This window comes from Hypomesus nipponensis, chromosome 26, assembly GCF_054491055.1.
Source record: "Hypomesus nipponensis isolate SF chromosome 26, ASM5449105v1, whole genome shotgun sequence".
NCBI lineage: Eukaryota > Metazoa > Chordata > Actinopteri > Osmeriformes > Osmeridae > Hypomesus > Hypomesus nipponensis.
In genome coordinates, this window is record NC_140386.1 from 785,328 (window position 1) to 801,829 (window position 16,502).

The 16,502-nt window shown below is 44.7% G+C and overlaps 2 protein-coding genes across 2 annotated transcripts; both read left to right on the forward strand.

Moving 5' to 3' along the window:
* The first annotated feature begins 72 nt into the window (after positions 1-72).
* On the forward strand, positions 73-2,639 carry LOC146220952 (uncharacterized). Its single transcript, XM_084693025.1, has one exon. The coding sequence runs from the start codon at positions 73-75 to the stop codon at positions 1,996-1,998; it is 1,926 nt and encodes a 641-aa protein (XP_084549151.1). The 3' UTR covers positions 1,999-2,639.
* A 1,876-nt stretch (positions 2,640-4,515) lies between these two features.
* LOC146220953 (uncharacterized) lies at positions 4,516-12,073 on the forward strand. Its single transcript, XM_084692267.1, has 2 exons — positions 4,516-4,767; positions 9,047-12,073. The coding sequence occupies exons 1-2, from the start codon at positions 4,682-4,684 to the stop codon at positions 10,737-10,739; spliced, it is 1,779 nt and encodes a 592-aa protein (XP_084548393.1). The 5' UTR covers positions 4,516-4,681; the 3' UTR covers positions 10,740-12,073.
* The last annotated feature ends 4,429 nt before the right edge of the window (positions 12,074-16,502 follow it).

Sequence of the window (16,502 nt, forward strand, 5' to 3'; positions counted from 1 at the left end):
GTCAGTATATCAACAATTGATTGATTTGAAGAAAAAATACTTTTATTTATAATTTTCTATTTAACAGGCACAATGTGGCAGGAAATCCTCATCCTTCTGTGCATCACCATCCTTCCAACCCAGACCATAATCTGTCCCAGCAGTTGCATGTGCAATGAGAACGGAGCTGTCAAGTGTGTTGGCAACATCACAGACGTGCCTAAGACCATGCCTAACAGCACATACCTTCTCCAACTTAACGACACAAACGTGAGGGTCCTGGATGAGCAAAGCCTCGCCAACCTGCCATTAATGCTGCGCTTCAGTGTTAGCTTCAGCTCCCTGAGCGCTGTCCACCCCAGGGCTTTCTACGTGGCCCCCCAGCTCCTGTCCGTCAAGCTGTCCTTCAACAACCTCACAAGCCTCCCGCCCAGGGTTTTCATCCCCCTGGTCTCCCTGGAGCAGCTTTATCTAGATGGAAACCATCTGGAATCCATTCCCTCTGTGATGTTTGAAGGTCTAGCCAGTCTGACAGAGCTTGACATGAGTCGGAATGCCATTGTCCATCTGGCACCAGATGTCTTCAGCAGCCTGAGCAGCTTGCGCTTCCTCAATTTGGGGAAGAACTACATACGAGAGCTGCCACCCACCGTCTTCCACTCACTGACGCGACTGCAGTACCTTATTCTCTATAACAACCAGTTGGAGAGAATAGAGGCTGGAGCCTTTGACAAGCTTGCCAACCTCTTGGAGCTCAAACTCCACCACAACCAGATCGCAAGCCTCCCCTCAGAGGTGTTTTGGGCCCTGGGTAACCTCAGGATGCTTACCCTATCCTCTAACAGGCTTCAGGGTGTCCCAGAGAAGACCTTCTATAACATGCCCAAGCTCACCAAACTCACCCTCTACAATAATCCTCTCCAGTCGCTGCCTGACCAGCTGATGGGACAGATGCCCTTGATAAGTGACCTTTACCTGTATGGCACCAACCTCACTGTTGTCCCCTGGAACCTCTTTGCCAACATGAGTGGTCTGCAAAAGCTCTCCCTCCACCTCAATGACAAATTGAGGGAGTTGCCTCAAGACCTGTTTTGTTGTCAGCCGAAGCTCCAGAGACTCTCTCTAAAAGCGAATGACCTCCAGGTCTTAGATGGTGACCTGTTCTCCAATCTCACCAACTTGAACGTCCTACTGCTGAATGACAACAAGCTCCGCTCCATCCCTAAGAATATCTTTAGACTTCTTTCCAATCTGAATAGCATAGAGATCAACAATAACCATCTTAACACCCTTTCAGATGAGGTTTTCTCCTCCAATGTGGGTTTGAGGGCTGTGACTTTGGGTGGGAACCCATGGGACTGTACTTGCAGCATCAGAGATATTGTGGGTTGGATAAGACGCCATGAAGGTGTGGTCAGTGATAGGGAGGACATGAAATGTTACAGTCCCCAGCATCTAAAGCTCCGTAAATTGTATTCATTACAAGATGAAGAGTTCTCAGTGTGTGACACCACGCTGTCAAGCTATCTTCCTACCCCTCCCATAGAAATATCCCCTTCACAACCATCTTCAACCCCTTTATCCTTTATCCCCTTTAGAACCACTACTTCGATCATTACATCACCAACGACAGCCTCACAGACGAGCCCCGACATTGTGCTTTTTGAATCTGACAACCCATTCCAGCTTTTCACCGAAGCTCTCCCACCCCTGCCAGGTGACTCTTATTTCCTCTCTTTCCCTCCTTTCTACGACCGTCTGGTGGTCGAGCAGGGGCAAAAGTTTATCCACAACAATCGCATGAAGAGCTGGGTATATATCTGGAGCCTGTCTTTTGATAGTGCCTCAGCTAGTTTAATCATGGCACTGCACATCCTGTTAGTAGCAGCAGGCGTTACTTTGATCTTGGCAACCATATATGGGTTGTATCGCCTCCAACAGTCCATCGATGATTTCTGGGAGGTGGCATCAGGAAACATGTTATCCATCCAGAAGCGAAAGCGCACAGCTAGACTGTAATTTTGTTCGCATTGTCACCGATGTAATGTAATGCGTTTCATTGTCACCAATTCTTATACACTTTTGGACTTTTTGGGGGGAAGGCATTTAAGCACAAACTGTTAAATATTAACAGTATTAAGTATATGGGTTTGGCTAACAGACATATTTCAACCAAAATAAATGTCACAAGTTAGTTTTCTTATTTGTTACACAGTAGTTAAGCATTGATAACCAAAATCATTTACGAACTGTAATTACACAGCTATTGGTGAGGTCCAGGAAGTCCTCTAAATTGGACAAAATAAAAGAATAATTAACCACAGCATGGTTATGAGCACAAAACCAATGTCCATAATGGGATGAATTGTTCGGTCTCAGGAGAATATGTTGTGAAATTATTTCAGAGAAAAGGGCACTCAGTATTGTTTTGTCTAGTCTTAGTGGTGTACACTTTAATCTACAGTAACAGAAATTGCTTTCCTGTGAGACAAAACTAAACAGCATTGCAAACATTCCATCACGTGTTGGCATTCTTTTGCAGGGTAGATAGCAGTATACATGTAGCCTTGATAGAAAAGCTGAATCTATTACTTTCTTGTGAACTTTCATCGACCAGTAGGAAGATAAGATTGTTCTATCTGAATAAACAGGAAACTCAAGTGTGCTGTACTGTTTCTCAATGTCTTAGTTTTGTCATCGCTTTTCAAGAACCAGTTATTTTACAAACATCTATTGCACACAAAACCACAATAATTTAAAGACAGAAGGCAAGACTTTACATTAAGATTGCATTACTTACCATATGACTATGTATCAATTCCCATAGTAACAACACAGTGGGTACATAGGATTAAGTGTTAGTAGTTGTAGTGTTAGCAGTTCTTTTGTTACTAAAATGTTGTTACTATACGTATTGCTACAGTGTGTAGTTATATGGCAGTAAATGTAACCATAATGTGAAGTGTCACCAGACAAGTTTAACTGAACTTGGTATAGTTTGACTATATTATATATTATATTTGATATCATTTTTTATAATTTTATCTTCATTAAGAGCTTTGCAAAAACTTTGCAAAAACTTTTCAGCAGCCTCAGGTTAGTAGTTATTTTGATAAAAGCTTCATATTTCGCATCTCTACAACAACTCTAACACTTTCTAAATTAAGATCATTTACATTTTAACTCGCTTAACTTATCACATAATAACTCACATATTTTTCTAAATGATACAGCACATGGAAACTCTCAACATGCATTGAGCTAAAAAATACAATTTCAGGTCTGAAAAAGTGCAAAGTAAAACCTCATTGGTTAATGGCATGAATGTCATGGCAAGTGATTTAATTTAAAACAAACAGCAAACAAAAGAGGAAGAATAGTTGAAAAACACCCAATTAAGTTCATCACCATGGTGACGGGTGATTAAGCCTTTCCAGTACATTGAGCTAACACAACAATGAGCAGCATTCAGACAACACACAGACACACACAACACACGTTAACAGACACATTAGAGAGAAACAAGAGTGAGGATATAAAATGTACCCTTGAGTTTTACTTTTAAGTCATATCTGTGCCACTAAACGTTTGGGAAAGTTGGATTCATAACACTTCCAGTAAACCTACAAGTCTTTGTTATTGAATCCTGTAACTGTACATCATGTTGTTTTTCATGATTCATGTTCTAATGTTGCAATGCAACTTCCTTACAGTTGGCAAATGGGTTCATTTCATGACCCTGAGCACAATTTGCACTAAGTAAATGCGGGGAAAAAAAACTATCCAGCACATGGTTTACCCATGTCATTGTGTAAATGCGTATCAGTTGTAATCTTCCGTACAATTTTTGTATCCTAAAGTAAGGGTCCTGTGCTGCTGGTAGACCCTGTAGTTTAGATGTTAACTCCATCCAGCCACACATCTTCTTTCTGTGAAATCCCAACTCTTTCACAGTTAGATTATTTCCAGAACAGACAGGCCTACTGCATCAGATGAATTACAATGCAAATGTATCTAATCAAGAACACATGAAACTTTTAGGGCCTGGGTTTAAGTGAAGAGAATGTATTTAAACAGGCAGAAATAATACAAATTCCCTTAAAAGTTATGATCATAAAGGTTCCAGGGAAAACATTATACCAACATAGCTGATTGAGCAGTCTAACTGTCCTAAAAGTAGCAAATCAATTTACATGTTCCAAAAAGAATGATTGTCCCTCATCTCGTTCTACTGCAAGCATCTGGACTTAATTTTAAAAATCCACCCACTTATTTCACTTGTAAAACACTTGATATATATACTGTTATATATCTACTGATACTGTTACTGATATATAACAGTATATACTGAATGATGTTAAGTTATATATACAAGCTTTACCACAAACATAAACAGGCACATATCAGCATGTATCCCTCATACTCAGTCTGAGCACGCACTCTTACAAAAACAAGTTCAACCCAGATACTGAGCCAACCAAAGGGGTGGGACTTCCTGAAAACTGCCTGTGAGAGAGACAGAATAAGGGAGGAACACTAACTAATGGAATCTGCACTAGAACTCCACGAAAGGACTTACACGCATCATGTGCACAGCAGAAAAAAAGATAGATGATGAGGATAGAATGATGAAGAGGTAGACAATGTGAGGTAGTGCGTAGATAGCTGTGGAATGTTTGACTAAAGCACTGGTGAAAGTCTGATGAAAAGGAGGCAAAGGATCATCACAAGAGAGAATAAAATTAACAGAAACACTTTATTCAGATCAACTGTCAGGCACAGTATAAGGTAAGCAATTGAACAATGTAAACAATTCTTATCATTAGGAATAGGCTATTGTATGATTGTGACTTTTTGGAGTAATTGATTAAGTAGAGATAAGTCATTGATTACAATGCTATTCATATACAAAAAGTACGTTAAAGGCCAGGAAAGTTTTAGTTGTGTGCTGTTTGTTTTTGTGAAATGAACCTTTCATACGTTTTTATAAGAACTTTTCAGAAGTGGTCTATGTAAGCAGATTATAATGCACAGACTGGGAAAACTGTCTGAAAATGATTAGGAACAACAAAATAATAATGGTTGGGACAGGGCTATGTAAATCAGCAAACTTTTAAATACTTTTTTTTGTTTTCTTGTCATTCGGTTATTCTCACCCAATGCCAGTTAAATGGCACATTGGGTCCACAAATTACTGATTAAAATTAAGGAAATGTGGAAGGTAGGCACAGGAATTGATGGTGCTTTATTTTCTAAGGGGTCAGATCCAAACTTTGGGATTTGGCCATGCCACTCTTGGGCATTCAGAGACTTGAAGCCACCAGCTTGGCTGTGTGCTTTGAGTCATTGTCATGCTGCATGGTGAATCATCATCTCAGTCTGAGGTTACAAACACATTTTGGAGCAACTTTGAAGCTCAGAAAAAGTAACAATTGGGTTCTTGGTCACATTCCGCCCTCTTTGCCCAGTAACTTTGTTTGGCCAGCTCTAGCAAGAGTCTTGGTGTTTTCCAACATCCGTTTAACAACGGCAAAGCACACTGTGCTCCTGGCATCATTCACTGCTTTTCTTAATCATATTTGTAGAACATAGGTCTATGTTCATCTTGTTCAAGTAATGATCAGTTTGAATTCCTATAACCAGGCACTGCGCATGCGTATAGTTTGCGCAGTGCCTAAAAAAATGTGTCCAGCAGGGATTCCAAAATCATCCGGGATTTTGCCTCGTCGGATATTTGTGTTTCTTTGTGAGTCTTTCACAAACTAGTTATTACGCCCTTACAAGTTTTGGAAATGGTATCTCCCTACGTTCCACTTTCTTGCGCGAGCTCTGACTGTAGAGAGAACTGTCATTGGTCAACCACCTTCTCAGTGTTGCCAGATGCACGATAATTCTCCTCCAAATACGATCAATTTGAGCCTTTGGTATGATACTTAGCCTTTTCCAATCTGGCAACATCTTTGTTATCATTATTGCTTTAATATATGAGGAGGACTGAAAATTGTCTTAATTTTTGATATGTGGCCATATAAAGAATGTATTATTTAATTATTTAGAATTTGTTATGTGTTATCATTATTGCTTTAATATATGGACAAGTGTGGAAGAAATTGTGATTTCCTGTGTGCTTACATTATTCACTAATCAATAGAACTAGTCATTGGATACTAGTTAGTATGTTCTCATGTAAGCTTGCTAATAACAAGAGTAGATTGTGTCTATGTGTCAGGGTTAATAGATGTTCGGGATCAGGAGAAAGTACTGGGTAAACGTCCTTTGTCATGACTACAAGGAAAGCGCCAACTATGATCTTTCTAGTCTGAGTGGTCATGTGGTGGGAGCTGTGAATCTCTTTCTCTGAGAGTGTTGTAACGTAATTACTGCCTGACTGTCACTATCTATGTTTACATTCTCGTGCCCTATAAAAGATGGTCCTCCGGCTTTCACAGCGGAGGAGCCTGGTGTTGTGTTGTCATTTATTGTCAGAGGTCTGGTTTTCTCTCCCAATCTGCAGATTGATAAATACTTATTAAAATCCAGAACTCAACTGAACTTAGTCACTCCTTTTATGAAGAGACAGACAAAACACTTTCTTCATCACAAGACACATTAACCTCCTGGGAACCAAGTAAAAGTCATGTTTTCATTTTTAGTTTTTTTTGCAATTTCCTGTTTATTTAGGCCTAAAAGAACATCATAGCATTTAGACTTTTGAAATTGTATTTTTATTTTTTATTTCATAGCATGTCCACTGTAGTGGTCCACGGGATCATTTTAGTGTGAAAAGGTAGCCAAATTTAGAAAATAAAAAACTGAACACATTATGGCTGTAGAGTGACAATACGGGTTGTAGGGTCCTCTTGACAGTCAGAAAGCCCATGTGAATCTATTATGATGAAGGAAAAAAAACATAAATGAAACTGGCGTGAGGTTTTGGTCCTGATGGACTGCAACCTTCTGCCTGAGGGGAGTAGCTGAAAGAGTTTCCAGGGTGGGAGGAGTCGGCACAATCTTTTCCTCGCTCGCCTCTGGGTCTTTGAGGTGTGCAGGTCCTCAAGGGTAGGCAGATTGCAGCCAATCACCTTTTTCAGCAGTGCGGATGATAAGCTGCAGTCTGCTCTTGTCCTTGGCAGTGGCAGCAGCGTACCAGATAGTGATGGAGGAGGTGAGGATGGACTCAAGGATGGCTGAGTAGAAGTGCACCATCATTGTCTTTGGCAGGTTGAATTTCTTCAGCTACCATAGATGGTAGATCCTCTGTTGTGCTTTCTTGGTGAGGAAGCTAATGTTCAGTTCCCACTTGAGGTCCTGGGAGAGGATAGTGCACAGGAAGCGGAAGGACTCCACAGTGTTGACTGGGGAGTCACACAGGATAATGGGGGTGAGTGGGGCTGTATTCTTCCTGAAGTCCACAACCATCTCCACTGTCTTAAGAGCATTGAGCTCTAAGTTGTTCTAGCTACACCAGGTTGTCAGCTTCCCACCTATAATCAGACTCGTCCCCGTCAGAGATGAGCCCAATGAGGGTGGTGTTGTCCGAAAACTTCAGACGTTTGACAGACAGATGACTGGAAGTGCAGTTTTGGTGTACAAGGAGAAGAGCAGAGGAGAAAGAAAGCAGCTCTGAGGAGATCTGGTGCTGATGGACCAAGAGTCAGAGACATGTTTTCCTAGCTTAACGCATCGCTTCCTGTCAGACATGAAGTCTATGATCTAACTGCAGGTGGAGTCGAGTACGTTCAGCTGGGAGAGCTGGTGGAACTCATCAAACTTTGGATTTATTTCATGGCATCACTTCTAATCTTAAGCATAACAGATAAATGTAACAAAAATAACCCTTACCCTGGTACTAAATAAAACCTACGTGCTACTACTGGCCCAAAGAGGGCAACATCTTTCCTGATCCTCCCTCCCTGTCTCTGTGTCTGTATCATATGAGCCTCTTGCATCATCTTCCTCTTCTTCAACATCTTCTTCTATCCCAGGCTCAAACTCATCCTCATCTCTCTCATCATCTGAAAGCTCCAAATCTGAATTTCCCTCAACCATCCGGAGAAGAATCCTCTCTGCTTCAGTTCTGTTTCCTACAACAATTTTACATTAAGATGATCTTGATGTCCACTATAATTGACATTCATGAAAGGGCTATTATTTCAAACAAAAAATAATTTAACTGCTTTCAAAACTAAAAATATATTTCCTCAGAAGTTAATAAACAATAAAATATACAATTATCATAGTAAAAACGAAATAGATAAACAATATTTGACTTATTTCTCCTCTTTCCATAAAATGTGCTTGCGGCAATGGCGGCCATTTTGGATGGAAAGAAAAAGGAAGTTACCAAAGTCCCACCCCATTAAATGACATATCAATGGAAAGCCCAGGATGTCCTCTTTCGAGTACAACAGGGATTGATAGAGTAGCTCCAAAGAATAAAGTTAGATGCATGTGAACAAAATGTCCAGTATAGAGCACAAAAGTTAATGGGCGGGGTCTCAGGAGGTTAAAGACATTAAACAACCACTGAAAGGCACAGAAGCACTGGACTAAATGCCCCCCAAAAGATTTGTGTTACATTTGCACTTTCCAAATTTTTTAAGGTTAAAATAAACGATCATATAGCCTATGTCATTTTGTGTAATTTTTGTCATTTCATTTGTGACATTTGTATGCATTCACATGGTCATGGTGCAGCAATGCATTACAGCCCCCCCTACCCCCGCGACAAAGTGTCCTCTTTTTCACAAACTCAAATTTGGTTACCCTATGTAATGTCTACTCAAGTTCCCGAGTAAAGAAACTAAATATACGGAATCCTGAATTGTGTCACTCGTCTTTCAACAATATCCAGTCAATCATTTCACAACATCCTCCAATCAAGGATGATTACGAGAAACACAATGTAATGGAGATCAATATGGGGTCTGAATTCTTTGCAAAAAAGCCATAGATTGTGCCAGCATGCTATATTGTGTCAAACATTCTTTTATATCTACAATTTCACAAATAAACTTTTTCACTTGCTCATGATTCAACTAATAAAAGCTGTTTATTTTATTTCCAGGAGGCCAATGGACCTGCCAGTCACACTATACTGTTTTATCCTGCTTTCCAGTCTTGGTTTCATCCTGGGCAGATGTCCGGATGAATGCTTCTGCAAGGAAAACCAAATAGTCTGCCAGGGCAAATCCATCTTTGATTTCCCCTCTGGTGTGCCTGCTACCACCTCCGCCCTCTATATTTCCAACACCAACATCCCTACCTTAAAACCAGAGGACTTTGCTAGCTTTTCGGAGGCCCTAGGCATCTTTGTAGTAAAAGACTCTAGCATTATGCAGGTCCTGCCTGGCACCTTTGACCATACCAGTAACCTGGGTGCCTTGGGGCTCACCGGCACCTTTCTATCAGACTTGCCTGAAGCCTTGTTCCAGAATCTTCTGAGGCTGGAGTCTCTGACTCTGAGCAACAACAAGCTTGAGGTGCTTCGCTCCACCTGGTTAGCCTCACTTCCTGCTCTGAAGAAGCTCGATCTCAGTATGAACCTACTGACATCCGTTCCTGAGGAGGCTTTCCGTTATCTCAGTCAGCTGGAACACCTGACCCTGTCCAGAAATAACATCTCCAAGCTCTCCAAAGAGACATTCAGGGGCTTGACCAGAGTGAAGATTCTCCGTCTCAATCGGAACTCTCTAAGACAGGTCCCTGTTGGAGCGTTGGATGACCTGGTGAGCCTGGAGGAACTCTCTCTGCAGGACAACCAGGTGGACCACCTACACGCTGACCTGTTGTCTAAGCTTAAAAACCTCAAGAAGCTTTTCCTCTCCAGCAACCGCCTGACATCCCTACCCCAGGGATTGTTTTTTAACATGCCCAACCTGGCCCAGATCTCCCTCTATGAAAACCAGCTGAGCAGCCTGGTCCCGGGGGTGTTTGGCCCCATGGCTCTTCAGGAACTGTGGCTGTACGACAACAGGCTGATCCGTCTAGAGGACAACACATTCATGAACCTTACCCAGCTGCGTTTACTGGTGCTGAGCCGCAACCAGATCAGCTCTGTGTCCCCCCATGCCTTCAGGGGGCTGGAGCAGCTGGGAGAAGTGTCTCTGCACACCAACCTGCTCGCAGGCCTGGAGGAGGGCACATTCCAGGGGATGCCCCAGCTGGTAAACATATCGCTGGAGCACAATCAGCTAAACTCCCTTCCAAGCAAGTTCCTGGATGGTCTGAGCCAGATGGGCCAGCTAGACCTTCACAACAACTCCTTCTCCAACCTGCCCCAAGAGACCCTAGACACACTCACAGCAGCTAGGGAGGTGCTACTGGCCCAAAACCCTTGGAGATGTGACCAGGATATCCTGCCGTTGCGCAACTGGCTGAGACAGCACCCAACCAAGGTCAACCACAGTGTTGTGCTTTGTGCCACACCCATCGGCCTAAGTGGCGAGGTCGTTGCTGACCTAAAGGATGAGCAGTTTGGGGTCCTCCACCCATCCCTCACGCCTGACCCCCCAGAGGACAGGTGGGAAATCAGCACCCTGGCTCCTAAGAAGAGCACCTTGGCCCCCACTGCCTCAGTTACACCCACCAGGCAACACACCAACAATGGGAGGGGGGAGGGGGTGTACACCCATATCATTATTATAGCTGTTGTATGCACCGCTGTCATCACAAGCCTCATCATCTGCTGTGTCTGCTGGAGGAGGAAGAAGAAAGAAAGTCACAGCTTAGGGCGTAGGTCCAAAAACTCTGTTTTGTAAAAGTGAAATTGTGTCCTTAATAACAACAATCTTAAATGTCTCCTTGCATGGCAGGAAACAATGAACAAGAATCAGTAAGTTCTGTAATAATACCCTGTTTTAAATGGTTCAAAATGATAGCCTGATTATAGCTTGGTCTGTTATTACACATCTCAGTTCAAAATGATTTATGATTATGTTATTGTAACTCTGTATGAGGTTTGAGCAAAAGTTTAAAAAAACAACTTTTAAATATGTTATCACAACGTGATGATCTGCATCTTCACAACTCTGTAGATTTTTCAAAGAAGTTTTTTGATGATTGACGTATTAACATTTTCACTGAATTCTGACCTTTTGTAAAAAAGTATACTTTTATACATTTTTATTTGCTCTCTAATTGTTATCCTTCACAAAATCACATAATGAATAAAACACATTGAATTAAATAAATGCTTAAGTCATGACATTAAGGAATTATTGATAATTTCTAGTGACCATGCTTTATGAAAATACATTTGGGATTCCACATAGGCAAGACAGGGCACTTTATTTATATAGCACATTAATGAGTCAGACTCAGTGTGCTTGACATAAAAACACGTTATGCAATATAACAGGATAAAAACTGAAAACATAGACAATGCCGTATAACTAAAATGGGATATCATTATTACTATTATTGTGCCATTTCACAACAATAACAACAACATGAACACCGCATAATAACTAACTCTTGGTACAGTAAAGAAACTAAAAGAAGCCCATGACCTTGTCTTTTTGATTGATGTTTGTGTATGAGGGGTTTGCCCTGATAATTGTCATGACAGGTTTACCCTGATAAAGCAATGATTCCATTTCCAGTTTATGAGCTCTGAAACTATGTAAACCTTTCTAAATTGTTGACTGAAGGATAATACGTCCCCACAAAATATTTTATAAGTAGTAAAATGCTCGATTCTAATGAATGCATCAGAAACGTCTGCCTTTAGCACTCTGTAGCCCAGCTTTGTGAACTTACTTTCACAAAGGAGCAGGATGTGTTTAATTTAGAGTTAATGCCTTGTATTAGATATTAACATTGTTTTGATTGCACAGTTAGAGAGAGAGACAGGAAACACATGGGTGAGAGAGGGGAAGACATGCAGAAATGCCCCAAACCAGAATCGAAACCTGGCCGCATGGTACGTTATGGTATGTGCTCTACCTAGTGAACTGCCGGGTCCACCCCCTCAAAGTCAAATGTATTTCTAAAGCATGAATAAAAACAACAAGTGAGAGCCATAAGTCACTAAAATAACTAACATTTATCACAAAGACATATACATATAGGATCATAGGCTACGGAGAAAAAGTGGGTCTTAAGATACTGTTTGATTTTAAAACATAAATACTGGGAGTGGATCTAATATAGAATGGAAGGCTACGAGCTATGGAACTGCAACTGAGTAGGCATGTTCCCCTTAGATTTCAAAAGGGATTTGGAAACAGTTAAAAGCTGTTTTTTTGAAGACCTTAACGCAGGCACGTTGCTGGACATAAAGCTCGACTGGAGCACAGGACCCAACTCATTATACATACAGTTCAGGGACATAAGTTTGATATCAGCTTTGGAAGGGACATCAATAGTTAATGTGGCCGTGCAATCATTTTTTCACAATAACTTGAGCGCAAATTGTTTTTTTAGCTTCATGTAATAGGCCTATAATATGTTGGACTCATGTTATTATGTTTGAGTCAAAATAACATGATCTGTTGGCCTATTATTTAGAAACTTTCTTTTGTTTAGTTCTCAGCCTACCTCAATTCTGACTTGTTTGCCGACACCTGGACTTACGTGTGTGCGCTGCAGTGGCTATTATAGCAAGCAAAGAAGAGCATGCATACATGGAATTCATCAATTTGTGTTTAACTGCATTGATTTTACAAGCGTTGATTGGGATACTGTGTTTCTTTTTTCTGGGATTTTCAATTATCAATGAATGCACTGTCAAATTAAGTAAATTGTTAAAAAAGTGTTATAACCAAAAAAAAATGTTTTACTGGGGCACAGCTGACCTATACTGGTTCTTGAACTGATCGTGGTAAACTAAACCCATTCTAATTTGTACACACACACACACACACACACACACACACAGATTCCTGGCATTATTATTAGTAGAGATGGAGAAGAGTGACGCCTCTGTGCCAGATGTGGTTTTTGAGCTCTCCACCAGAGGAGGGGCACCCCCTGTTTTCTCAAAAGCCTTTTGTTTTAAAATAACTTAAATGTTGTGTCATCATATCCACCCAGTCTCTCTGGCTCAGAGTTTCAATTCCTGGGGACATATCCCCATCTATACGTCCACCCTATCATGGTCATGGGGAAGGGTTGGTGTGAAACCAGACCCCCAGCCCTAGCCCCTCGGCTTGAAGCAACGTCCCCCGTGGATGTAGGTGGTATTGCATTTCTTGTTAGACATCCGGCTCTTCCGGTCGTTTTTATTCTATTAACTCAACCCCCCCCCCCCATGCCCCTCCACCAACCACCAGGATGCCCTGCAACCGAACATTTTGTGCATTCCTGTGATTGGCAGGTAGCAGGTTGATCGGCATGTCAGACCCCGCAAACACTGATCAATGGCCACAAAACACAACAGCCCAACATGCCACACACCTCTGTCTGTGCGGGTCGCTACACAGCCCCCCCACCACAAAGTCCCTCGTCCCGAGGAAACAAAGAAAATCTCTGAAGCGACCTGGAGGTCTCCTTCACCTGGGTGACCGAGAAGGTTGCAGAGTGTCAAGATGTGGAACAGGAGGCTCCAACCGTGGCAGAGGGCTGTCCCTCTGAGAACCAGGGGACAAGGGTAGGGATGTGGGTGACAAGGAAGCAGGAATGGGGAATACAGTCCATGGCTCTGGGGAACCACACTGGGACACGGGGAGGGAGACAGAGGGAGTGGGCCGTCTGGAGCCTGGTCTGCGGCGCCTGAGGGTGGGTGCCTGGGGAATGTCATGGACTGAAAGGGGGATTGTGGGGGTCCCTGGGGTTTGGGGGGAAGAGGCAGTGTCACCTTTCTCCTACTGGGAGGAAGCTGCACCCGGTATACCACCTCCCCTACCCTCTCCAGGACGCTGCAGGGTCCCACCCAGTGACTGTCCAACTTGGGGCCTCTGCCCTTTTCCTTAGGGGACTGTAGACCCAGACCAGCTTCCCAGCCACAAAGTGCCTACCCTGGGTGTGCACGTCATAGTTCCTCTTCTGCCTCACGCCTGCATTCACCAGTTGCCCCCTGGCGAAGGTGTGGGCTGTCTCCAGCCGGCCCTGGGGTCTCCGGGCAGACTCCAGCCCCGGGGGAACAGGAGGGCTATCCAGGGGCCAACCAAACGCCATCTCCGCAGGGGTGCGGATCTCTCTCTCCAGCATGAGGAGGGCAGGCATGCAGGAGGTGGAGTCTTGGACAGCGGAGCGGCATGCCGTGAGGACCATAGGTAGGTGCTTGTCCCAGTCAAGCTGGTGTTTGGCAGAGACGATGGCAAGTTGCTCTCCCAGCTTTTGTTGAAGCGTTCCACAAGGCCATCACTTTGAGGATGGAGAGGGGTAGTGCGGGTCTTGTGCATACCCAGCCTCTCGCACATGGTGGTAAACACACAGGACTCAAAGTTTCTGCCTTGGTCGCTGTGGATCGCCTCTGCAGCTCCAAACCTGCTGAACATCCCCTCTGTCAGGGCGTAGACGATGGTCTCTTCCATCTGGTCAGGCAGAGCTTAGACCTCGGGCCATTTTGTGAAATAGTCCATGGCCGTGAGGTTTCCACTGTCTGTGGTGGGGAACGGCCCAACTACATCCACTCCCACCCTCTCCATGGGAGCCCCAACTGGGAACTGTTGGAGCTGAGCGTGAGAGCGGCTTGTGGGGCCCTTTCTCGCAGTGCAGTTGTCACAGCGGCGGCAAAAGTCCTCAACATCCCTCTTGTGTTGCCCCCAGTAAAAGCCCTGACGGAGGTGGCTGAGTTTTTTTGTGACTCCAAAGTACAGCACAGCCTCCCCAGTGCTTTTGGGACCACCACCTGCCACCTCTCCTCCCCTGTAGCTGACCCTTTCCAGGCCCGCTGGAGAACGCCATCTGCCAGCCGCAGTCTCTCAAACACTGAACACAACCCTTTGGTTGTAAGTGAGAGTGCTGTTACCTCTTCCCATGGTGGCCTCACCTGTGCCTCTACCGACTGTAGCACTGGCTGTAGGTCTGTGTACCATCCCTGCTGTTCCCCCCATGCAGCCACATCGACAGTATGCAGCTCACAGCTGACAGGCACGCTCACCCGACACTCTTTGGCAGAGACCCCCTCCTCTGAACACAGATCCCTCTCCCGTTCCTCTCTCCGCTCACAGTGGCGGCAACCGTCTGCAGCACAGGGCCGGCGGGACATGGCGTCGGCGTTGGAGTGGCGTGCCCCTGCCCTGTACACCACTGTGGTGTCATTTGGCTGAAACTCCTCCAACCAGCGAGCCACCTGACCCTCTGGCTCTCTGAAAGACATGAGCCACTGGAGAGCAGAGTGATCAGTCCTAACAGTAAAGGGCAGGCCACCCAGGTAGTTCTTGAAGTGTCTGACAGAAGCCACAACAGCCAAGAGCTCCCTCCGGGTGACACAGTAGCGGCGCTTGTGTTTGTCAAGGTTTTACTGAAGTACGCCACCACTCTCTCGCCCTAGGGAGAAAAAGTCACACACAGACGTGAGGGGCCAGGGGCAGCCATGAGTCTCTGCTGCTTTAACCATCGGAGAAAAGCGTTTGATGGATTGAGTGAATGTGACATTAGGGGGAGCCATGGTGACTTCTGGCCCTCCCTGAAAGCTCAGTGTGCCCCCATGTAGGTCTAACTGGCAGCCTCTAGCCCTAAGAAAGTCCAATCCCAGGATACAAGGGTCCTGCATAGGTGCCACCCACACAGGATGACGCACAGACCTGCCCCCTACTGTCAGAGTCTTCACTCCCTTCCCTTTCATGGGTGCCAGCTCACCTGTGACTGTGTGGAGTTGTACAGTTGTGGGCTCAAACTGAGTCCAACCTGCCACAATGTCTGGCCTCACCAGGGTAACCGTAGACCCAGTGTCCACCAGGGCAGAGCAGGGCACTCCTTCCACCGTGACAGGGACATGACAAAAGTCAGGTCCGGCCCACCACAACAACAGGCTCCCTCGTCTGCTTCTGGGGAAAGTGAAACCTTGCTTCCCCGGAGGGCCTCTTCCGAAGATGATGGTGGTCGGGAAAGGAAGCCAGGGGTCTGCACCACCCGGTTTATGCGGACCCCGAGCCGTTTCCCGGAGCTCCAGGGGACATGGGGCAGTCAAGCCGCAGGTGACCTTGCTGTTCACAACCCTAGCAGACCCTGGGACCCAGGCGTGTGTTTTGCACAGCCCGAATCAGCTCTGTCATCTAAGCCACCCATGCAGGCTTTTCCGGCTCTGGGCTGCTCTGACCCAAGGCTACCTGCAGTGACTCAGCCAGCTGGGTCTGTAAGCGCAGCTCTGTAGGAGAGAGCGCCTGTATGAACTGGTCGCGTGCTAGCTCGTTCTGCATGGAGGAGGGCATGCCCGACGAGAGAGGCTCTCAATATCATTAGCTAGCACCTGCAGAGACTCTCCAGGCTGCCTGCGTCTACTACTCAGTTCGGAGCGGAGCAGCCCGGGCTGTACACACTGTCCATAGCGCCTCCTCAGTGCTCCAACCAAAGCGCAATAGTCATGTCTGTTCTCGGTGCTAAGCAATAGCAAACAGGCCAGAGCATCATCTGTG